This window comes from Papio anubis, chromosome 11, assembly GCF_008728515.1.
Source record: "Papio anubis isolate 15944 chromosome 11, Panubis1.0, whole genome shotgun sequence".
Taxonomy (NCBI): Eukaryota; Metazoa; Chordata; class Mammalia; order Primates; family Cercopithecidae; genus Papio; species Papio anubis.
In genome coordinates this window covers 82980394-83002537 of record NC_044986.1, presented here as the reverse complement: position 1 = coordinate 83002537, position 22144 = coordinate 82980394, and the positions used below count along the sequence as shown (strand labels likewise).

Here is a 22144-nt window from a genome sequence, read left to right as displayed (position 1 = left end):
AGGCCTGTCCTGCAGAAAATCGACTTTCCCTACTCCTCTATGTGATCCCCAACATTTTATTATAGACATTTTTACAGATTTCTAGGCAGAAAAAGTAGAAAACATTCTAAAGTGCACACCTGAACACCCGCCACCATGGCTGTACCATAACATCTCACTCTCTTTGCTTTATCACACTCCATCCCTCCACATCCACCAGTCCATCTCATTTGCCAGGCATTTCAAAGAAAGCTGCAGGCGCCAGCATACTTCTGTCCAGGGCGAATTTTGCAATGCCTGTTCTGTCCTAGTGAACCGCCCATGGGACTCCCCCACAGCAGGACACTCCCACAGTAAGGCTCTCTCATGGCAGGGCACCCCCAAATGCTCACCTACAGAGAAGGGGTTGTACCCCTGCAGGGCTGGGTCACTGCAGACCCCACGCAGGAGGGCCACGACCTTGGTCACAGAGGAGACACTGACAGGAAAGATGGGAGTTGTGTCCAGAAGATCATGATGACAGCATGAGCAAGGGCACCAGAATGACGTCCAAGAGAGGCGGGGGCCAGATCAGCAGGGCCCTCTGCAGGGCCATCTGACTGTCCTCCCTCTGGAGGTGCCTCAGAGACATCTTTCTCCCACAGGCACGGGCCAGCTGGCACCAGCCTTCCCCGTCAGGTCTCCTCGCTTCCCCTCACCTGGACCTGCCTGGCTCTCCCTCATCCTCAGGTATGGGCTCGGGGGATGCTTGCTAGCAAGGGAGAGCTCAGCCTCCTGGGGTCTGGTCAGTAGCCAAGCCTCTGACCAGAGGGGAGTGGCTGAGCTGGATCCCCTGCCTGGCGCCTCTCCCGTGCAGCTGTGTCTGCTTGTCAGGGCTCAGCTGGCCTGGCCTTTGGCTGCCCCGAGCAGGGTCCAACATCCCTCAGGGTGGGGGCTGGGGGTGCTGATATCCTCCTCTAGGGAGGTGCTCCAGGCAGGATGGAGGCAGGCACTTTATGGATGACCAAGAGCCATAAGATGCCTTCACCCCACCACAGGAGCAGCCTGCCTGGGTGGGTTGGAGGAGGGCACCCTCAGACCCTTGCCCAGAGCCCAGGGCTCATGGAGAGTGCACTCCATTCACGATGCTTCCGCATCACTCTTGTCTGACTCCATCCTCCTCTTTCCTTTGTGTGTTTCAGAAAGGGCCCAAAGCACCCAAATCCTTGGAGCTGTGGTTTTTTTCTCTTGGATCTTTCTATCCGCCTTTGAGCATTTAAACGCCTCCCTTGAATGAGCGTTTCATTCCCACTTCACTTTTCAGTCTTCTCCAGCCAATGGGCGCCTCTAAACCCTGGAAACCCAACCCTGGGCACAGCCTAGAATGGCCTCAGGGTGGAGCACCAAGCTCCTGTCTCCAAAGCCCCCAAGAAAGGCTGCAGGTGTTTGGAGGCCAAGATCAGCCCCCTGTCCCTAGGAGCCCTTCCGCCTTGCTGGGCCAAGGTCTTAGGGCACTCCCAAGGGCAGCCCAGGGAGGGCTGGTGCCAGAGCCACCTGTGAGTGCTGGGGGCTGGGGGCAGGGAGGCAACAAAGCAGGAGCACAGGTGCCAGTATGGGCCGAGCCCCTGGCTTTGGTGCCAGCCTCCAAGCCCTCCAGTGTCAAGAGAGACAATGCCTTTCTCGGGATTCTTGTGAGGATTATGTCGTTACACAGGGGATTATGTAAGGAGGGTGCAGAGCTAAGAGAGTTTCAGGAAAACTCCCAATCCAGGGAGGCACAATGCTGACCCCATCCGCTACCCCTAGAAGGTACGAGGCTGGCTGGCTGCATCCCCGGGCTCCACAGGAAACAAGATCCACAGCTGGCAGAGGGTGGGGCTTGAGGGGCCCTGGCTGACCAGTTCTGAGCCAGCCTGCTGGCCCTAGAGGGGCCTGGGTGTCGGGGGGAGGGGAGGAAAGTTCTGTACAGGGTCCAGGGGAAAGAAGGCGCCAGTGAGGCTTCAGACGCACCCATGCCATCGGCTCCTATTTCCCCAGTTCTCTGGCAGCAGAGAGAGCAGCTGGGCTCTGCAGACGTTTCTGGCCATCATTCACTCCCAGTGTTCAAACCAGGCAGGCCCCTGCCTTCCTCCCCTTCTAGATCTGCCAGTGTAGATGTGGTGGGTGGAGGCTGGGGCAGGCGGCAGATAAGTAGGAAGGGTTCAGCAGCTCCCCCTCCCCACACTCCCAGGCTGCCTGCTTGGGTTGGGGCGGGTGTGGCAAAGTGCATTTTCATTGTATGATTGAATTACTGTCTTGCCCTGCTCTGCTGCCTTCCCATCTGGCCTCCCTGGGGTTTTGCTCATGCTCACCCTCTCACTGGAACCTTCTGTCTCCCCATGGTCCCACTCCCCAACTCCACCCTGGCTGATAAATAAGCAGGAGTCTCCTCAATGCTCAAAAAACCTCTCCCTGCCTGCCTGGGTGACTCCAGCTGGCTCCTGTCATGTCCCCTTTCTGCACCTCCAGACTCCTCCAGGAGGTGACCCACACATCCTGCCCCCAATGCCACTGCCTCCCACCTGCTCACACACAGCCATCTGCCTTTGGCCCCACTATTCCACGCATATCAATGACCTTCTGTATCCAAAGCCAGGGGTCACTGCCCCCCTCTAACTGACCACACCTGCCCTGGCTTTCCTCAAGTGTCTCTTGAGTCTCTCCTGCCTCTCTTCCTCCTGTCCAGGTCCACAGTTCCATTTGTGGCTTGGGTGTGGCCAGTAAAATGCCCTCAGGGGCGCTGGCTCTCAGGGGCCCCCAGCAAGGCCCATTCTTGCATCCAAGGATGGTTCCTGGGCAGAGGTGGAGCCTGGTCCCAAAGGGGTGCCAAAGCTGCGTTTGAGGGCGGGAGAGCTCTGCGTGGGGGAGGGTCTTTGCAGTCAGGGGCAGCCTCTGGATGAGAGGGGACGATGTAGAAAGGGAAGGAGACTCAGGGAATTGGGGAGCTATCCCCCAGCAGGGCCTGGCCCAGTCTTTCTCAGATAGCCCTGAAGTCCTGACACTGGCAACCCCACAATGCCTGTAGCCCCGGAGCCCTGGGGCTGCTCATGCAGCTGCTCTTGCACGGTGTCCTGGCCTGGAGGCCTCCAAGGGTCCAATTCATTCCCCAGAACCCAGCTAGCCTCATGTCCTCTCCTTTTGGATCCCTCACAGAGTTAGATACAGTTCCGAGCGGCAGGGAGGACCTGGCCTGGGGGACCTCTAAGAATACATTCCCCAGCTGGGAGCCTCCGAGCCTCTGGCTGCTTATCTTCCCCTGCTGATAGATGGATGTTGCCGGGGAGGCCCCTGCCAGCCCCACAGAAGCCCTTGGAGGCTTGCCTGACCTTCAGTGCAGCTATAAACAGCATGGCCTGTCAGCACTGCTAAGAGCTGCCCAAGAAACAGCACTGCGTGCTCCAGCGGCCCCAAAATTCCAGGCATTGCTGGCACAGCTACCCCAGAATAGTCTCAGCCTGTCACCCTTCCTCTCCCCAGAGACCCTCTGTCCTCAGCATGTTCCCACCACAGCTGGGAGAGTCTGATAAATAACTGGAACCGAAACCCACAGAGGAGGAGAGGCCTCTGGGCTGGTGCTCCAGGTGAGCCTGCAGGCGGGGTGCCTGAGACCCTAGGGACAGAGGGCTTCCAGTAGAGAGGCAGGCCCCTCCTGGGCCCAGGCTCAGCCCCCCAACTCCACCAGTCTTACAACTTGTCCCAGTAGACACCAGGTGGAAAGTTTTCATAAGTGCCTGTTAGAAAGCGCTCCCACAGATGTGGAAGGCATTATTTATGTATTGATGTATTTTTGAGATGGAGTCTCACTCTGTGAGACTGGCCTCCCCTGTGGTTCTGCTCATGCTCACCCTCTCACTGGAACCTTCTGTCTTCCCATGGTCCCATTCCCCAACTCCACCTTGGCCGATAAATAAACGGGCGTCTCCTCATTCAAAAAGCCTCTCCCTGCCTGCCTGGGTGGCTCCAACTGGCTGTGCTTCCCCGGATTGGGAGTTTTCCTGACTCCCCAGACTGGAGTGCAGTGACACGATCTCAGCTCACTGCAACCTCTGCCTCCTGGGTTCAAGCTATCCTCCTGCCCCAGCCTCCTGAGTAGCTGGGATTACAGGCATGCGCCACCACACCTGGCTAATTTTTGTATTTTTAGTAGAGACAGGGTTTCACCATGTTGGCCAGGCTGGTCTCCAACTCTTGACCTCAAGTGGTCCGCCCCTTGGCCTCCCAAAGTGCTAGGACTACAGACACGAGCCACCACGCTCGGCCTGCTATCCCCATTTTAAGGGTGAGAAAAACTGAGGCTGAGCAGGTAAACAGACTTCTGAGGCAACACAGCTGAGAACAGCAGAGCCTAACAAAGCATACTCGTCTTCCCCAAGGTGGGGGCATGAGAGGTGTGAAGAGGCGAGAGCCCAGACCATGGTCCCAGCCTCTGGCCAGCTGCCAGGGCAGAGTCCGGGCTGGGCCTCTGGAGCTGCTCCCTCTCTGCGCTTCTGCCCCCTCCCCACGCTTCTGCCCCCTCCCCACTTCCTGGAGAACTGGCTGGGGTGGGGTGAAAGGGCAGCTCATGTTGCAGGCCCAGCCATACCTGTCCAGGATAAATAAAGGCATTTCCCCGCCACGCTCCGCTCCCAGTCTCCCTCTTGAATCCCCTTCTCTGTGAGTCTGCAAGAGGAGACCCTCTGAAGGGAGGCCTTGAGGGGCTGCTGCCGCCCCAAGGTTGCTGCCATGGACCCCCGGGAGCCACCACCCAGCCTGCAGGTGGCCTGTGTCCTTCCAGGAGGAGCCGCAGCACACACCTGCAGCTGAGAGGGGACAGGTCTCCCCGGTGCCTATCTAGTAGTCCCAGTCAGAGGGGTGAGCAGGCCAGCACGGGAGTTGGGGTGAGAAGACACAGGAGATCCACCCATGGCCATCCCTGTCCTGTGAGCAAACTCCAGCCTCAGTTTGCCAGGATCTGAAGTGAGGTAACGATCCCAGCCTCGTTTGCCTGCCCACCCCACAGGGTCACACACTCTTGCCTATGGTGCCCTATGGCACAGGCTCAGGTCCTGGCTGGGGTGGGAGTGGAGTTCCTCCAGAGAGCTCTGGCCATGCCTCCCCCGTAAGGGGATGTCCCTGGTGCAGAAGGGCCCTGCGAGCCCCAGCAGTAAATCCTACAGCCCTGGTGGGATGGCAGGGCTGTGTCCACAAGGCCTGCCCTGCCAGCGGCACGGAACCAGGACACAAGCCCAGGCTATCAGCAGCCCACCACCAAAATTTCTCAAGAGGTTCCAAGCCCCGGGAAGGGCTCCAGTTCCCAGTCCAGCCTGCTCCATAGCTCAGGTGATTTGGGGTATGCCCCTAAAGGAAGCCGAGAGGCCATCATGCCCATCCCCCAGTGCCCTGCCTGGGCTTCGGGTTCTATTTTTAAAAGTCCCCCCAGTCATTGGATCCAGCACATCCCTGCATACCCCCTCCCCGGAGTAAGGACATTCCTCCTGTTATCTAGCTTAAGGCCTCTGGGCTGCCATTTAAGCCCCTGGCTGGCTGGGGCCAGGTGGCACATAGACCCTGGGTGAAGTCATTGGCTATCCTGAGTGCCAGTGAGCCCAGTGGCCAATTTGCACCCATAGGGATAGGGCAGGGAGCACCAGCAGGAGGCCTGGAGATGGTGGAGCTGGGGGAGATGTGGGCTCAGTCTCAGGCAGGGGAGGCCACAGGGCCCATGAGAGAGCACACAGAGGCTCCACCTTGTACAGGAAGGAGTCCTGCAAGCATGGGGGTGGGGAGCTGTGCAGGGCAGTGGGAAATCCACTGGGGCTCACATGCCCACAGGTCGCCACCTCATGCAAAGTGTGCAAAGCTGTGGGTTTCCAGGACCCTGTGGTCTCCAGGGCAGTAGATCTGGAGGGGTGGAGTCTCCAGGTTAGAACAAGCCACATCTCCAACTGAAGGATGGAGGGCAGGGCCTGTTCCCTGTGCCAGAGCCAGGCCAGCACCCACCCTGGAAGCATGTGGCCTCTATGGCTATTATAAGGCTCTCACAGCATCCCTGGGTGGGGCTTCTACTTCTGGGGTTCCCCCAAGTACCCATGGAACCAAAAACAGAGACTGCTTCTCCAGTGGTGGCGTTGGCTCCTGACCCTCTGCCCAGGCTCCCTGGTCCCTCTGCCAAGCACCTTCAGGCCTTGCCCACTTCAGTGCTTCCCCTCCAACCCCTTCCTCCAGCCCCCAGGCCCAAGGCAAGTCCCAAAGGCCCCAGAGAAGAAACTGTCCCCTTGTTCCCCTAGTGGAGCAGTAGCCCAGATACCCCTGCCCACCCACTACCCTCCGGTGACAGCCTGGGAGCCTCCCGCTCCTGCCTTGTGACCAGAACAGCACGGCCAGGGGCTCAGTCACCAGGCAGGGTTGTCTTTGCCCTGTATGCCTCACAGTTCATCCTGAACCTTGGGGTCTTCAGCCCTGGGTCTACCAGTGCCTTGCCGGGGAGTCTCTTTGTTTGACAAATACTGACGGAGCGCCTACTACGGTCTAGATGCTGTTCCCCCGTCAGTCCCTGTTCCTGGAGTGCTTCCTTGGGAGCATGGCTAGCTTTCTGCCTCTCTGGTGTTGCTCTCCAGCCAGGCGGTAGAGTTACTCAGACAACCCGATGTTCTGTGTCATCTGCATTAGGCCATGCTGCTCCCCATCACAGACACTGCAGGACAGGGGGCCATCTCACCAGGCCCCAGCGCTTGCGGGGAACAAGTCGTGAGACAGACAAAGCAGCCACGGTGAATAGGGAGGACCACCCAGCCCCATGAGCCAGGGTGCTGGTGTCTCAAGTTTGGGATGGAGCGGGTGCCCAGTACTCAGTCCAGCCCAGCCCCACACTCTGACAGCAGGACAGCCAAGGTCAGCAGCCTGTTTGTCCATCTATCCAACTGCCCATCACCTGCCCTCTCCATGTTGGGAATGCTCCCTTCCCAAAGCAGCTGCCCACATCTAGGGAAATGCTAAAGGCTTGGGGGCACCCTAAGCCCACTCTAACAGTGAAGGGATCAGGAAGGCGCTGTACTCTGTCCAGCTACCTGCCTGCCTGCCTGAAAACTCAGCATTTTCTTCTCTGCTAAAAACACCTACCACCTGCTCATGATGTCTCACATGCATAACAGGCCGGCGGGCTCCTGTGAGCAAACAGCTGTGGCTGAGACCAGAGGACCAGGCCAGTCCCAGGGGATGGGGCATGCTCTGCTTTCTGAGAGGCTCAGAAAGGACAGACAGACAGACACACAGCGTGCCCGCCCCGTCGGGTGCCAGGCTGTGGCAGGGTGCACTCACCCGGGAAATAGTGAGGGGCATGTTGAAGTCCTTGCCCCCCTGCAGACGGAAGCCCCAGGGCCCAGGCCCAGTCAGGGTCACACTGTAAGACATGCTGGTGCTGTCAGCGGCCGCCTCTGCAGACAAAGGGTAGAGAGGGTTGAGTGAGAGGGCACTCAGGCGCTCCGCCTGCCCGGTCCACACCTCTGCCCCTGCCCCTGCCCCTGCCCCTGCCCCCCGGCCTTGCCTGCTCTGTCCCTTGCTGCCCAGCTGGGCTGCGTGGAGCTCTTGAGAGGCTCCTAAGAATAGCTGGGAGCGAATGCCATCGACACTGATATCTGCCCTCGGCTGCGCCCATAAATGGACTGTAACCCTACACTGTCCCGCCCGCCTGCGGCCTCCCAGCCGGTCCACCGTGACTCACACGGCTAATATAGTCCCTGGGGAGGGGTGTCCGGCACCCAGCACCCCCCAGGGGGGAGGAAGGGGGACTAGCCAGGTTGGTGAGAATGCTCTGGTCTCCTTGCTCCCGTGTCCTCTGGAGAGCGGAGACACTCGCTCTTCCTGCTCCGTGGTACCCATCCTCTTGCTCAGAAGACCAGGGGTTGAGCTCCCTTGGGCAGGGGCTTTGCAGCCATGTGGTCCCTGCCCAGGATTCTGGGGTTGTGCTTTATCCAGTGTGGGGTCCTGGAGGTGGCTTGGCCTGAACTGAGCCTGCAGCTGGTCTGTGACTGGCCCAGGGTTGTCCAGCCATAAAAATGATCATAATAGCAGCAGCTCCGGGCATAGCCAGCCTCAGCATGCGCCCTTCACTCCCTGGGATCCTGAGAAGCTGCCACCTGGACCCACAGGAGACAAAGCTCCGGGAGGTTAAATGACTTCTCCAAGGTCACACAAGGAGTGGACCCGGGCCACACTGGAGCCCGGGCTGATTCTTACAGGATGCATGCCAGATAATGGGCTCCCAATGGCCACAGAAGCCTCCCAAAGCCCTGGTCCTGGGCAGCTGGCCCTCTGCCTGAACCCCTTGGCACAGGGTCTGAAAGCAGGTCTGAGGTAGGCCCATCCCCTCCAGACCCTCTGGGGGCCCAGCCAGTTATTCCTGGCTCTCCTGTCTTATTTGTGCTCTGGAAAACTTGACGGCAGCATGGAAAGCTCCAGCTGCCAGTGCCACACGCCAGGCCCCGTGCCCTTTGCGCAGGAATGGCAGGGGGCAGGGAGAAGGGAGGAGACGCCATTTGCTCAGCTGCTCGACACAGGGCCAGGAGGGGCAAGGAGGGGGAAGCACGTGTGGCATGTTCAGCCTGTACCCCAGAGACAGTGTGTTCTGGGTGGGGGGCCTCAGCACCTTGGGACTTCTGCCAGTGTGGTCTTTGGGCCAACCCCTTCCCCAAGAAAGACCTCAGGCCCCTATGTGGTCTGGAGATAGATCAAGGCCCACCCTGGCTCCTTGGTTGGAGAAACTGAGGCTCAGGGGAGGCAACTGGGTTGGCTGCTTGCTGGCCCTCTTGGAGAGCTCCGGCTTGGACCCTGAGGAGTCAGTAGAGGCCTAGGTATGAGTCATTTCTCAGCTTCCAGCCTCACTCCTGGGGCCTGGCACATGCAAGGTGCAAGGTACGATCACCCATATTACGGGGTTGTTTTGTTCTTGCCCAAAGTCACAAAACTATCAAGCGGAAGAAGCCGGGAAGACTGTCCTTTCCCCCGCTTAATCACCTCCTTCATCCTATATCATGCAGCCCAGCCCAGGAGGCCAGCAGTCCATGGCCAGCATCCCTCCCCCGTACCATTCCCTGTCCCTCTCTGCAAAGCCACATGTCATCCATCCCTAACTCCAGCCTTATTCCCTTTCGTAGGGGTGTCTGTCCATCCTGCCAGGCTGGAGAGGACCCAGCAGCAGGGCATAACCAGTGTGGGAGAAGGAAGGCGCCCACCCCCAGGGCCAGGGAGCTGGGGGAGGCTGTACCTGGAGCTGCACGCTCTTTCTCTGGCCTCTGGCTCCTGCCTGATGAAGCTCGCCTCTGGGGAAAGGGAGGGGTGGCAGGAGAGTGCTCTTAAAGGCGAAGGCCAGCCTCCCTCCATCTGCCTCCCTCGGGAGACGTGAAGCCAGTCAGAGAGCAGCTGGTACCCATGGGCTGGGCGGAGCTCAGTGGCTCACTGGGGAGTGAGTGGGGACAGAGGCCAGCCTGGCCTTTGTCCCTTCTCTGCTGTGCTCCCTGCAGTTTGAGGTGGGCCTCAGAGTGAGAGTCCCAAGAGTGGGGGACAGAGGGAGGAGAGGAAGTGAAGTTGCTGGAGGCATTAGAGGCCAGGCCCTGGTTCTCTCCCATAATAGCACCAACAGGTAGAGACCATATTTTGTCTGAAGACACCTTCTCCACTTTTTATTTTCCTATACCCTGTCAGATCCACACAGCCCTGGGAGGAGCTTACATGAAATTATTCATTCCATTACATGAAATGAATTACAGATGCAGAGTGTGCACGCATGTGCTTGGTGTGCATTCAAATAGGTAACTATGCGAGAGCGTGCCTGCAAATGCCCGTGTGCACAAGAATGTGGGCCACAGTGGAACGGTGCGCTGGGGGAAGAAGCCAGAGGTGAGTAACTGTTCCAGTGTGCAAAGGGAGGTCTGTGCTTGGCTTCAGCTGTTGGCAGTGGGAGATGCGGAGCTGGCCTTCCTATGCCAGTGACAGGCCCAGCCTGCGGACAGAGGCTCATAAATAGCTGGTGTGTTCTCTGGAGCCATCACCATTGTCATCGCCTGGACAATTGCAGCACACAGCATTTGAGGAGAGGCAGACAACTCGGGAAGCGGGAGAGCCTGGGCACACACCCCTCAGGCTGGGCCTGGGATGCGGCTGCTGAGCTGGAAAGTGGGTGCGGAGGACGTTGTGGGGCAGGAGTTTTGAGGTGTGGAGAGGGGACATGCGGCTAGGGCTGCGAATCCTGTGCAGCACGGGTGACAGGGCCACTTTCAGAGCCTGCAGGCTCACAGCGTAATCCTGGGTCTGTGTACATGAGGGAGACATGGGGGTGCTGGATGTGTCCCAGAAGAAAGGGAGAGCCAGTGGGTGTCCTACATCCTGGAGTCCTTGCAGGGGAGCAGCCCCTTGGTCTGCAAACAAACAGCACGCATCTGTTTAGCTGAGGAGCAGTTCACTGGGAGCAGTCTCCCGATGACCCGCCACATGCTGGGTCACCGAGCGGTGGGGAGGTTGCAAGGAAGGGCCAGGTTGTGTGCTGGGTCAGGGATGGGCCTTCCCAGAGTCCACATCCCAGAGTAGGAGCCAGTAACGCCTAACACTGCCTGCAGAGCATCTCCTGGGATGCTCCCTGGGCTCTTGACTCCCGGGGTCACAACTGAACTCATCCTCACCCCCACTACCCAATCCTCTCCTCTCCTCTCCTCTCCTCCACATGTGGAGACTCTGGCATCACCCCGGCTCCTGCTGCCCTTAAATGGGTCACTCGTTGCCTGCCCTGCAGTGCTTCCTTCCTCTAGTCTTCACCCTGCAAAGCTGACCAACCCCCTCCCAGGGCTTCCTGTCCCTAGGTCAGGTCTGGAGACACCTAAGCCAGTCCCTGATGGGGCCTTGCCTTCCCACTGCTCCTACCACCTCCGGCCCGTCTTCCCTTGTCCTATGTCCCCCACTGCCAATCCCCAGGGTCCCTCTGGCTGCTCTCAGGGTCACAGAGAGACATCCTGTTCCAGGACATACTGAGCTCCCTCCCCTGTGCCCCTGTGTTTGCACAGTCACACAGGCTGTATCCTCATCCTGGACAGATCAGTGCTCCCCCCACTCCCCATCCCTGCTGCCTGCAGATCCCTGCTTCACCTCTACCTTCCTGGGGAGCCTCAGGGACTTGCCTCTGCTTTCAGTACCCTGCGTGCTCACACCTCGTTGGCAGCGCTTATCACATGTGTGTGGTGATTGTTGATGGCTGCCCAGCACCCCACCCCAGCCTATCCCTCCAAGACAGGCACTGTGTCTTTCATCAGTGCCTGGCCAGCCTGGGGGTCACTGCCAGGACTTTGTCCTGGCATTTATGGCATGCACAGTGCCCGGGCTCCAGGACAGGGGGCGGTGCCCCCAGGGGGAATGCTGAGAGAGGCTGAGGCTACCCAACTGCAGGTACAGCCTAGGACTTTCGTTCTTGGATGCACAGGGACACAGCACTCAGGAAGGAAGGAAGGCAGGAACGTGCCTTTGGCCTTGGACTAGCTAGGGAAGCCAGAGAGCCCAGGAGCCGAGCTGGGGGTGTTGTGTGGGTGTGACAGGAGGGGCAGATGGGGAGCTGTCAGCTGGGGCGAAGGGCTGCTTGGGAGCCTGTGCACACGACATTTCCAGTGTTCTAGAATATGGCCTTCTCTAATCGCCATCGACATTCCGTTCCATAGGCACTTGGGCCGACAGCTGGCCTTCTTTTAATAGCCACAAGTATTCTGGGTGACATCCTGATCTCAGGGCATTCATGGTGAGCACATCCACAGCTTGCAGCCCCTTCCTCCGCAGGCATGTCCAACCTTGCAGTCACACAGAGAGGCACACACCACCCACACTCACTCATATGCACAGCTTAAAGCAGACACATTGGGGCATGCTCTGTCACGTGTCACTGGGTGTTACAGTGACAGAGCATGTGCCGGGCACATGGCCACACACATGCTCGAGCTATGTTCTGCCAGCTGCAGACCTCCTACTCTTATCAACACACACGTACACTTATCATGGCACAGCACAACCAACAGCACCGTGCAGAGTCAGAGTTGCATGATCACACACACATACACACACGCAGACCACATGCAAGCCTTGCTCAGAGCATCTCAGAGTCACAGAGACCCCCAGGCAGACAAGGAAAAGCTGAGAGGTGCTGGGAGCAGGTGATTCCTGGAGGGCATTGCCCCTGCCCAAGATAACAAGTCTCCCTTTCCTGGCCTCTCCCTGGGCTATTGACCCCTAATCCCCACCCCTTTACGGATTGGCAGGTACCGGGCCCAGTCACCTTCCCTGGAGTCTCTGCTTCCTGTCCCTGGGGTCTGGGGGGCGCCTTGGCTTCCAAGTCCTCCAGACCCTGACCGTAGAGGGACCGCCCATTCGCTTGCTGGGCGGCTCCCCACACAGCTGCTGCCTCCATGTGTGTCCAGCCCTGGGGGAGGTGAGAAAGTGACTGTGAGGTGAGAGGGACAGTCCGTAGCTTTGCTCCTGCCCTTACCCCACCAGGTCCTCCTCCATCCTCCCAACAGGTATTCATTGCAGGAGGCCCCTGATACCATTTGCATGGTTGCTGGTCACCAAATAAACCTCGTAAATTGTGCGTGCCTATGCTAGGGTGTGTGTGTGTGTGTGTGTGTGTGTGCGCGTGTGCGCGTGCAGGTTTGCTCCCCATCTGAACACCTGCAGACCTCCCTAAGAAAGTGGCTATTTATATTTTTGAATACATGGGTGGTCTTCACGAGGGTCTAGGCCTCCATTAACAGATTAGATTTCTCCTTGGTGACTACAGTGGTTTACAGGAGGGACCCCTGAGAGCTCCTCTCTCAGTCCCTCAACCAAGACACCTGAAGATGCAGGCAGTGGGAGGAGATCGCTGGCTGGTCAGTCGGCAGCAGCTCTTGCTGAGGCCCATAGAGGGCGCTGTAGGTAGAATTAAGGAGGAGCCCAAGTGTGGCTGGAATAGGAGCCGGTGGTGCACAGAGCTTTCCTGGGGGCATCTAGGGGCAGCAGAACTGCAGGCACCAAGGAGGGCTGACACCCATCCCTGGGCACACTTGGCCCTGAGGAGGGTTGACACCTACCCTGGGCACACCTGGCCAGCGCTGATGTGAGATGCCTGTTTTCCCTTTCAGAGGAGGATGTGGAGCCTCAGAGGGGGCAAGTGACCTGCCCAGGCTCCCACAGTGAGCACGTGGTAAGCTGAGGCTCAAAGCCACATCTCCCATCTCCAGGGCCCATGACAATCCTGTGAGCTCTTCAAGGCTCCCAGGAGGAGGGGGCTTAATGCTGAGGAGCAAGGAGCTCCAAGCTAACTCCTGCCTTGACTCTCCGGAGCCCTATCTAGGGCCAGATGTGCTGATCTCTTCAGGCTGCGGCTCTAGGGAGAGTGTCAGTGTGGAAAAGGAGATGGCCTGGAGTTGGAAGACCTGTGTTCAATCCTGGCCCTGCTCTTGGGAACCCCCAAACCATCCCCTCTCTGGCCCTAGTGCCCCTGCCTATCAGGGAGGATTATGAACTCCATGGGGGTGTTGGGATGGTCTCTTCCTGTCAGGGTGCCAGCGTCCTGAGGGTTCCTGAGTCTCAGAGGTAGCCCCACCAGGGCCCATGTTTCCCCCAGAACCCCAGGGCTGCCTGAGGAAGGGATGGCCAGGTGCAAGCTGGCGAAGGCCCAGCGTCCTTACCACCTCAGTCTCTGAGCCCAGGGACTCCTGGCGCCTCCGTCCAGAGATCCAGCTGAGGTTGGAGGTATGGCTGATCAGCGTGGAGCGGTGGGTGGAGCGGTAGCTGGGGTAGGGGTGACTGTGCCGGCGTGATACACCCAGCAGCACCCCCAGGCAGGGCAGGTGCTGGGCAATGGCCACCCTGCAGGGGCCGCACATCTGATTAGGGCCAGGGGATGGGCAGACAGGGGCAGGGGAGGGGATGGATGCACAGGGTGGTACAGGCCTAATGTGTGGTGACCGAGAGCCTCTGGGGAAATGGGGAGGCCCAGACCCTGGAAACTATGGCAGGTGATGAGGACAGAAAGACAGATGCTGGATGGGGAGATTGACAGGCTCACAGGGCTGGTGGGTGGTAGGCATGCAGGGAGAGCCTGGGGATGTCAGTTCCAGCCCCCAAGTGGTTGGCTGAAGCCACATCTCTGGTAATGGAGACCAGGGACACTCCTGAGCAGCCTCTGTGCTGGACGGGTTCAGGCCTGCCACTGGCCTTGGGAAGGCGGTGAGTGACGGACACCACCAGGCAAAAGGAAGCACTGAGGGAGAAGTGGCCTTGCCGGGTTGCTATCAGCACGCATACTGGTCCAGAGCCACTCCAGGGCCCTGCCAGGCCCTGGGAGCAGAGCTGAGCTCTCCCTGCTGTGGTCTCTTCAGGATGACACTATCAGGGAGGGCAGTGGGGAAGGGGCTTAAATTCACAGGGCTGTCCTGGCTGCCCTACACCCCAGGTCTGAAAGGTCCCATAGTTAGGATCGGATACTGCCCAGGGAGCCCTGACCTCCCTCCACACCGTGCCCCCTGGGAAGCTGGGGTGGGGGAGGGAGGCACACCAACCCCAGACCCCACTCAGTGTCAGTAGCCGCTCCCAGCTGCTGGTGGCCCCCATCCAACACACATACAAGAGACAGGAAAGGTGGTGGCCTCTGCCCCTATCTGCCGGCCAGGCCCTCGGAGGCCAAGGTTGGGGTTCTGGAAAAGAGCCACACCTGTACTTGGGGTGGGTGATGGCGTAAATGATGGGGTTGTGGATTGCAGAGGCCTTGGCGATGACAGCTGGCACCGAGCTCATGTAGGGTGTCAGGACATGTGCGTACCTAGGACAGAGAAGGTGTGGTCCCCAAGCTAGCTGGCCCTCCTGACGCACCTTCTCTTCTGGGCCAGGCCCTGCCAAAGCCCAAATCCTAATCCGGCCCAAACCAGCACCACTAAGTCAGCCCCACAGGGAGGAATTGGCAGTGCCGGGATAATTTTTTCTTTTTTTTCTTTTTGCTCTATCGCCCAGGCTGGAGTTGCAGTGGCGTGATCTCAGCTCACTACAACCTCTGCTTCCTGAGTTCAAGCAATTCTTTTGCCTCAGCCTCCTGAGTAGCTGAGACTATAGGCTCCCATCATCACACCTGGATAATTTTTGTATTTTTAGTAGAGATGGGGTTTCACCATGTTGGCCAGGCTAATCTCGAACTCCTGACCTCAGGTAATCCCTTGCCTTGGCCTCCCAAAGTGCTGGGATTACAGGCATGAGCCAAATGCCCGGCCTATGCCAGGAGAATTCTGATCTGAGTGAGAAGGAGGGAGCAGCGGGTGGTTGAGTGTGTGGCTCTGGAAGGAAGATGTGCTGAATTTGGGGTAGAGGTTCCCAGGTCCACTGTCCCTTGGAGCCTGTGCTGCTGGCGATGCCCCACTTCCCCCCATTGACTCTGGCCCTCGGACCCTCTGCCTAGCTCTTCTCATACCCAACCCCAACCGTGATGCCCATTCTTGCCCTGGCTATTGTAGAGAAACCCCACAGTAGGGGCCTGGGGGGACCAGGCCATTCCTCCACAAGAAGGTCTTCTATCTAAGCACTTCCAAAGTTAAATAGCCCTCACTTCTCAAAAACACTTCTGAAGGTGAGCCTGCATCCGTGCTGCTGCAGATGTCACAATCCCCAGACTCTAGCCACAAAGGGCTAGAAGGGCAGCTCTCAGGGACCCATTCCTGGAGACGGGCAGCACCTCTGGTCATGTGACCACAGCCCAAGCGGAGAGAGAGGAGACCTCAAGAGGAACTGTGTGTTCCAAAGGGGGCTAGCAGGCCGTCCGCCCAAAGCTTTGTGGGGCGCAGAGCTCCTCTGCATGTGCCCTGGTGCTTCCAGGAACTAGGTGGCCTCCCACCCACCCCGGGGCTGGGCACCTTACCCAGGGAGAGAATAAGCTGTGAGGCTGGTCTTAGGGTGCAAGGATGGCTGGCCGGGGTTGGGCTGGGAGGAAGAAGCTGCCCAGGCTTCTTGCTCCCACCCCTACCTCTTCAGCCTCTTCCCCAACTCTTTACCACTGCTTACCCAGCAAAGGCCACCAGGGCCACAGCAGAATAGGGAGCCCAGGAGAGCACGAAGAGGAGGATGACCAGCAGCATGATCTTGGCCATCTTGCACTCGCTCTGCAGCCGCTGCCGCTGCCACAGGGACTCGCCACTGCCCTTGCAGGCCCCGAAGGTCTGGAGAGCCCTAGGAAGGACGCATAGTCCAGGTCTGACCCTAGGCAGGTGGCAGCGAGCACCAGGGTCACGGCTGCTGGGGGAGCCTCCCTGGACTATCTTTGGAGGGCACTTGGGAGAGTGTCATTCCTTCCAGCAGTGCAGGCAGCTGTGACTTCCAGAAAGTTTTCTGTGACACGAGGGTCTTAGCTGCCCCCCACTCCCCCTTGATTCGGTGTGCCTTCTCTGCTCCCCTGGCCATGTCTAAAAGCCCTCCCCGGAAGCCCTTGTCTCCTGAGGCTCACCCTAGACATCGCTGCCCCGTAAGCACGTGCTCAGCCTGCCTTCAGGAGCCGGGCATGCTCTGGTAGGCTGGTGCAGGTGTGAGTGGTGGGGCAGGGGCCACCTGGCAGAGGGGCCGGCCCCCCTCCTGTAGCCCCCCTCCATGCTCAGCTCTTACTGTCCTGTCTCCCGGATGGCCCTGAAGATGAAGATGTAGCAGTAGATGATGATAAGCAGAGGGAGGAAGAACACGAAGCAGCAGAGAAGCATGGTGTAGGCGCGCACAGCCGGTGTGAAGCTCATGTAGTCCCAGGAGCAGGATGTCAGCAACCCCTCGGGCACATAGGCACCTGGGAGCCAGGGCAGGTGCTCAGGCTTCATGGTGGCACTGACCAGGGCTCCTTATCTGGCAGGAGCTTTGTATGTGGCATTCGGGTCCCCATACACAGCCCTGGCCCCTGACCTGGCCCTGTCCAGTGCAGTGAGGAAGCTGGAGGGAATTGGGATGGCCTGAAAAGCCCACTGCCTCCCATTCCTGCTAGATTTGAGCAGAAAGCTCACCATAACTACAAGATGGTGCTTGCCAGGGCTTCAGCCAGAGGCCTAGTCTTGCCCCAGGAGGGCTACTACCTTGCTCTCCACCCTTCCACCTGCAGAGGCCTCACACCCCAGCCCCCTGCCTAGTCTGACTCAGCATGAGAAGTACCTGTCACTTTGCCCCACCCAGAAAGCCTCTGTATTTTGGGATCAGCTGCCCAGGAGGTCCTTTGGCCCCTGATGGGGCAGTGTCAGTTTCCCTTGCTGCCGGTCACATCCCCTGAATGTCCATCTGACCTGAGGCTCAGGTAGTTCCTGGGCACCCCTGCCTCCATCAGCTGGCTGACCCAAGTCCACCTACTTCCCCTTGAATGTGCCCCTCCCAGCCCATCTGCCCCACTTCCAGTTCCAGCATCCCACTTACTCCAGCCAAAGAAGGGTGGCAGACTCCAGGCCAGGGCATAGAGCCAAACGCCCAGCAGGACAAATGCCGCGCGCCTCTTGGACGCCACACCAATGGTGGCCAGCGGGCGTGTGATTACCAGGTAGCGGTCCAGGGCGATGGCCGTCAGGGTGATCATGGAGGAGATGCCAAAGAGAGCCCCACAGAAGGCATAGAACTCGCAGCCTGTGGGCACAGCCCCTGCTCTGAGTCCTGGGGAGGAGGGTCTGGGGATGGGGTGGACTCTGCTCTGGCCCTCGCCTCACAGGAAGAGCAGGCCTGAGCACACTCCACCCCCTCCACCTGCCACATCTGGCTAAGGCTGGCAGAGGCCTCAGGACCAACACTGCATCTTCCATTCTTGCTTACTTACAGGACTGAGGGCAGCTACCCGCTCTCTGCCCAGGTGCAGCAAATCACCTCCTTTGGGCCACCCACCATTGTGGGCATCCCCAGGTCAAAACCCTCCTCCTCCCTGGAGCAAAAGGGAGCCCCAGTATCTACCTGTCTCCCCAAAGAGCCAGTGCTTATAGAGGCTGCTGGCGAAGAAGACAGGGGCCTGGGTGAAGGACATGAGGAAGTCGCTGACGGCGAGGTTGATAATGAACATGTTGGCAGGTGTCCGGAGGCCTCTGCTCCTGGAAGGATCAGAAGCTGTTAGGAGGCACTTCCTGACACCTCCAGAGCTACGGGGAGCTTCCCGCACCCCTCAAGTATGCATGCGCACACATGTGCCACACACTCACACATGCACACACACATGGGCATGCAGACAGGCATGAGCTGCCAGGCCACAGAGCTATCCCACTGTCTAGCAGGGACCAGCCGAGCAGCTGTTGAACCCAGCAGTGTGGGCTGAGTGAGGACCCCAAGACAGCTCCCTCAGAGTGAAGCGGGGGGCAGTTTCTCTCCAAAATCTGAGGCGTGGCCCAGCGCAGGCCGGTTCTTGGGTCGTGTCCCTTTCCTCTTCTCGCCCTCTAAATTCCTCTGCACCACTCACACCATCTCCTTGGCCAATTCACTGGTTTCCTTGAGTCCCTCCAGGCCAAGATCTCCCTAGAGGTTTCTCCCCAGGCTCCTCCTCCTGCGTACCCTGACTGTGCTTTCCCATGGCTTCTCACGCCTCCCTCCTCCTCAGGTCCCCCTTCCACCCTCCCTCCAGTGTCACATCCTGCCTGGGCCCTGCCCTGCACACTGTCTCTGTAGTCCTCACCCTTGGGGATGGCAAAGGGCAGAGGAGCTGATGGCTATGCACCACGGCCGGGCCAGGCACTTTCACCAGCCTCAGCTCCTGTCATCATCCATCTTTGCATCCACCCTGAGGGAGGCCTCATTGTCCCCATTTTCCAGACAAGATGCCCCCACTCATGAAGTGACTTGCTCTGGTGCACCGCACTTAGTAAGTGGCTCATTTGTGGGGCAATGCACATCCAGGAACTTACTGCATCATCACAGTGACTCCATGAAGCACAGCTCCGTTTTGCAGGTAAGAAAAGTGGGCTCAAGGAGGAGAAATTAGGTGCCCAGTCCCTTAGCTAGCAGGTGGGAGAGCCAGAGGGCTGTGTGGCCCTGGAGCCTGGGTCTCCTTCTCCATCTGCCTGTCTCAGTCACTGAGCCAGGCAAGGGGGCAGATGGAGAGCAACACTGGGGGTGGGTGTCAGGGATGTTTGAGGGACTTGAGGATCCTGGTCCTCAGGAATGCTCTTTTTTGGGGGTAGGGGTGGAGTCTTGTTCTGTTGCCCAGGCTGGAGTGCAGTGGCATGATCTCGGTTTGCTGCAACCTCTGCCTTCTGGGTTTAGGTGATTCTCCTGCCTCAGCCTCCTGAGCAGCTGGGATTACAGGCCCACACCACCATGCCTGGCTAATTTTTGTATTTTTTTTTTTTTTTTCTTTGAGACAGAGTCTTGCTCTGTCACCCAAGCTGGAGTGCAGTGGCCGGATCTCAGCTCACTGCAAGCTCCTCCTCCTGGGTTCACGCCATTCTCCTGCCTCAGCCTCCCGAGTAGCTGGGACTACAGGCACCCGCCACCTCGCCCGGCTAGTTTTTTGTATTTTTTTTTTTTAGTAGAGGCGGGGTTTCACCGTGTTAGCCAGGATGGTCTCGATCTCCTGACCTCGTGATCCGCCCGTCTCGGCCTCCCAAAGTGCTGGGATTACAGGCTTGAGCCACCGCGCCCGGCCAATTTTTGTATTTTTAGTAGAGATGGGGTTTCACCACATTGGCCAGGCTGCTCTCAAACTCCTGACCTCAGGTGATCTGCTCACCTTGGCTTCCCAAAGTGCTGGGATTACAGGTGGGAGCCACTGTACCCGGCCTAGAGTGGCTCTTCAAGGCAGGGGGAGGATGCTCTCTGGGGCAGGTGATGGCAGAGGTGTGCTGAGAGCAGGGCAGAATGGTCAGAGACCCACATATTCTGGGCACACACACCCTCCACAGAGGATGCACCTGGGTCTCAATTAGTGCCAGTCAGTCAGGCCTCGCTGGACCATTTTTGGCTCTTTCCGTGACCTTGAGGGAGGTCTGGGCCTGAGATCATTGAAGGCATGGCCCTGCCCTCCCTGCCTAGCCTCAACACTGCCCTGGCCAGAGTTAGAGCCAACATTCCTGCCCGCATGTTCTTCCTGTCTGCATGGCTGCCACCCTCAGTGCCCTGGGCCCAGCACCACCAACCAGGCACCTGCAGAAGGTATAGATGACCGTCAGGTTGCCCAGCATCCCCGTGAGTCCCACCAGCAAGATCACTGTGCCCAGAGTATAGTGGGCATGGTCTGGAACATCAACCGTGGGGAAGGGGACCCAGGCGGCAGCCCAAGTCCCAGCTGCCTGCGGAGAGACAGAGAAACGAGGGAATCACATTATCCCTTGTCACCTTCAAATAGTCCTGAGAAGGAAGTTAGGATTCTCAACAGGGCAGGAAAACTGAGGCTCAGAGTGGCAAAGCCACTTGCACACACAGCTCGCACGTGGCCAAGAAGAATGGAAGTGCAGGTCCTTTCCAGAGTCGAGCCCAAGCTCCTAGACCATGGCACAGGGGCCTTCTAGGAGTGAGCTCAGATCACCTGCTAGAGGCTGGTAGGACAGACAGATATGTACCTGGCAAGCAGGGACATGGCCTGGGTCACCTTATCTTTCCTTAGGGAGAAGGCAGAGCCAACTCCTGGGTGCATCCCTGCCTGCAGTATGGACTCCAGCCCAAGGGCCCAAGACAGTGTTTGAGGCCTCTAGACGCTGGGGTTGTGAGTTGGGTGGAGCCCCTCTCAGGAGTCCTGTCCCCTACTGAGCCTTAGAGGAGAAGTTGCATTGCCCCTTAGCGTAACTGGGTACAGCTGACCTTGATGCCTGGCATGAGAATGAAGGGAATTCCCTTTAGAAAGAAAGCTTAGGCCTGCAGGGTCACTGAAGGGAGGTCATGACCATATCAAGTCAGGACAAAGGGATTTAAACACTCCTCCCACCCTAACCCCTTTCTGGGGTAGAGAGGGTAGCTTGGTCTCTGTCCTACCCCAGTGGCCCCTATAGCTACCGGAACCTTCCCATCCTGTCCAGAACCTGGGCCAGCACCCCCAGGTCCTGAGGGTGCCCTCAGCCCTCCCCAGCTAGCAGTGGTGTTGATGGAATATGGCCCTGGGCCTGGGCTAGGATGATGGAGGTGGCAGAAGGTACCTAAGGCTTCACTGTGGGCTGGGCAGATCCAGAGGCCCAGGGTGTGCCCTCCTCTCTGAAGGGCTCCATGGGGCATCCAAGCAACCTCTAAAAGGAATGAGTGCAGCCAAGGACAGGTCTGCCCATTCCAGCCCCTTGTCCTCAGGGCTGGCCTTTCTATTCCTTGAATGCTCTCCATTAGGAAGGACATTGCCTGCACCTCCTCTATCAGCCTGTTTATCGGGGGCGGGCTCAGGGAGGTCCAGTAATGGCTCAAGGCCCCACAGCAGAGTTCAGACCTTTTCTATCTCCCGCTCAAAGCCCCTGCGTGTGGCCAGGAGGGGACCAGGAAGGGGATAGGGAAGTCTCTGTGCATGCACACGCTGGCCCAGGCTTACCGTGGGACTGACGGACGGAAGCTGGCCCAGGCTGGAGATGCTGCTCTGGGAGCTGTCCCACCTGCTGGGTGGGGCTGGGGTGGCCATGCAGCTGGGCTCCTGGGTTGGGCTCGGCGGGACTCTTGGCCCCAAAGGAGGGTTCATCCTGAGTTGGGATGGTCCTTGCTTGAGCCCACAGAGAAGTCAACGGCACAGGGAGCTCAGGACTTCAGCTGTGCTCAGCCTCCCAGCTTTCCTCCATCCTCAGCACCCCTGCTCAGCCTGCCCGCTGCTTTCTCCTGTGTCTGGTGCAGATCCAGCCTGGAGCTGCTCTTGGGGCTGGCGGTTGCTCTGTGTCTGGTGAAGCGCAAAGGAGTGAGTGTCACAGTTATGGTGACTCAAAGCCACAGAGTTCATCCCCATCTTTATATAGTGGTGCGGGAGCTGCACATGCTCAGTCGCTCCATGCCTCCAGCTCACTCCGACCAAGGTCCCTGGGTGTCTATCTACGAAGGTCTGATGATGGTGGCGTGAATGTGTGTGTGTGAGTGTGTGTGTGTGTGTTTCAAGGGAGACTTCTGGGATGATGGTGGCGTGAATGTGAGTGTGAGTGTGTTTCAAGGGAGATTTCTGGATGATGGTGGTATGACTGTGTGTGTGTGTATGCGTGTGTGAAAGAGTGTGTTTCAAAGGAGA

At 58.6% G+C, this 22144-nt stretch overlaps 2 protein-coding genes across 8 annotated transcripts in view; both read right to left on the bottom strand.

Moving 5' to 3' along the window:
- Positions 1-7660, bottom strand: part of LDB3 (LIM domain binding 3) — a 69189-nt gene extending 61529 nt beyond the window's left edge. The window contains exons 1-2 of one of the 7 annotated variants that reach the window (XM_009214459.4): positions 7520-7660; positions 7294-7409 (exon numbers count right to left, since the gene is read on the bottom strand). In XM_009214459.4, the coding sequence (XP_009212723.2) occupies positions 7294-7386 (93 nt within the window). In that variant the 5' untranslated portion in view covers positions 7387-7409; positions 7520-7660. The remainder of the gene's footprint in view (positions 1-7293; positions 7410-7519) is intronic. The other 6 variants (XM_009214455.4, XM_009214457.4, XM_009214456.4 and 3 more) reach the window with 6 other exon arrangements.
- Positions 7661-11979: 4319 nt separating this feature from the next.
- On the bottom strand, positions 11980-21842 carry OPN4 (opsin 4). Its single transcript, XM_021943323.2, has 10 exons — positions 21470-21842; positions 20105-20252; positions 18870-18900; positions 17932-18065; positions 17410-17613; positions 16627-16798; positions 16033-16197; positions 14699-14806; positions 13674-13854; positions 11980-12424 (listed from the first exon to the last, which is right to left on the bottom strand). Exons 1-10 carry the CDS (start codon positions 21611-21613, stop codon positions 12092-12094), a joined length of 1620 nt encoding a protein of 539 aa, XP_021799015.2. The 5' UTR covers positions 21614-21842; the 3' UTR covers positions 11980-12091.
- Between the last annotated feature and the right edge of the window lie 302 nt (positions 21843-22144).

Bases quoted from the DNA above. Each gene is read 5' to 3' on its own strand.
- OPN4 (XM_021943323.2), bottom strand. From the start codon at position 21,613: ATGAACCCTCCTTTGGGGCCAAGAGTCCCGCCGAGCCCAACCCAGGAG. The intron at 16,198-16,626 runs GTAAGAGCTGAG...CGTCCTTCCTAG, and splicing joins GCCATCCGGGAGACAGGACA to GGCTCTCCAGACCTTCGGGG. The intron at 13,855-14,698 runs GTGTGGCTCTTT...CGGCCCCTGCAG, and splicing joins ATCACCCACCCCAAGTACAG to GGTGGCCATTGCCCAGCACC.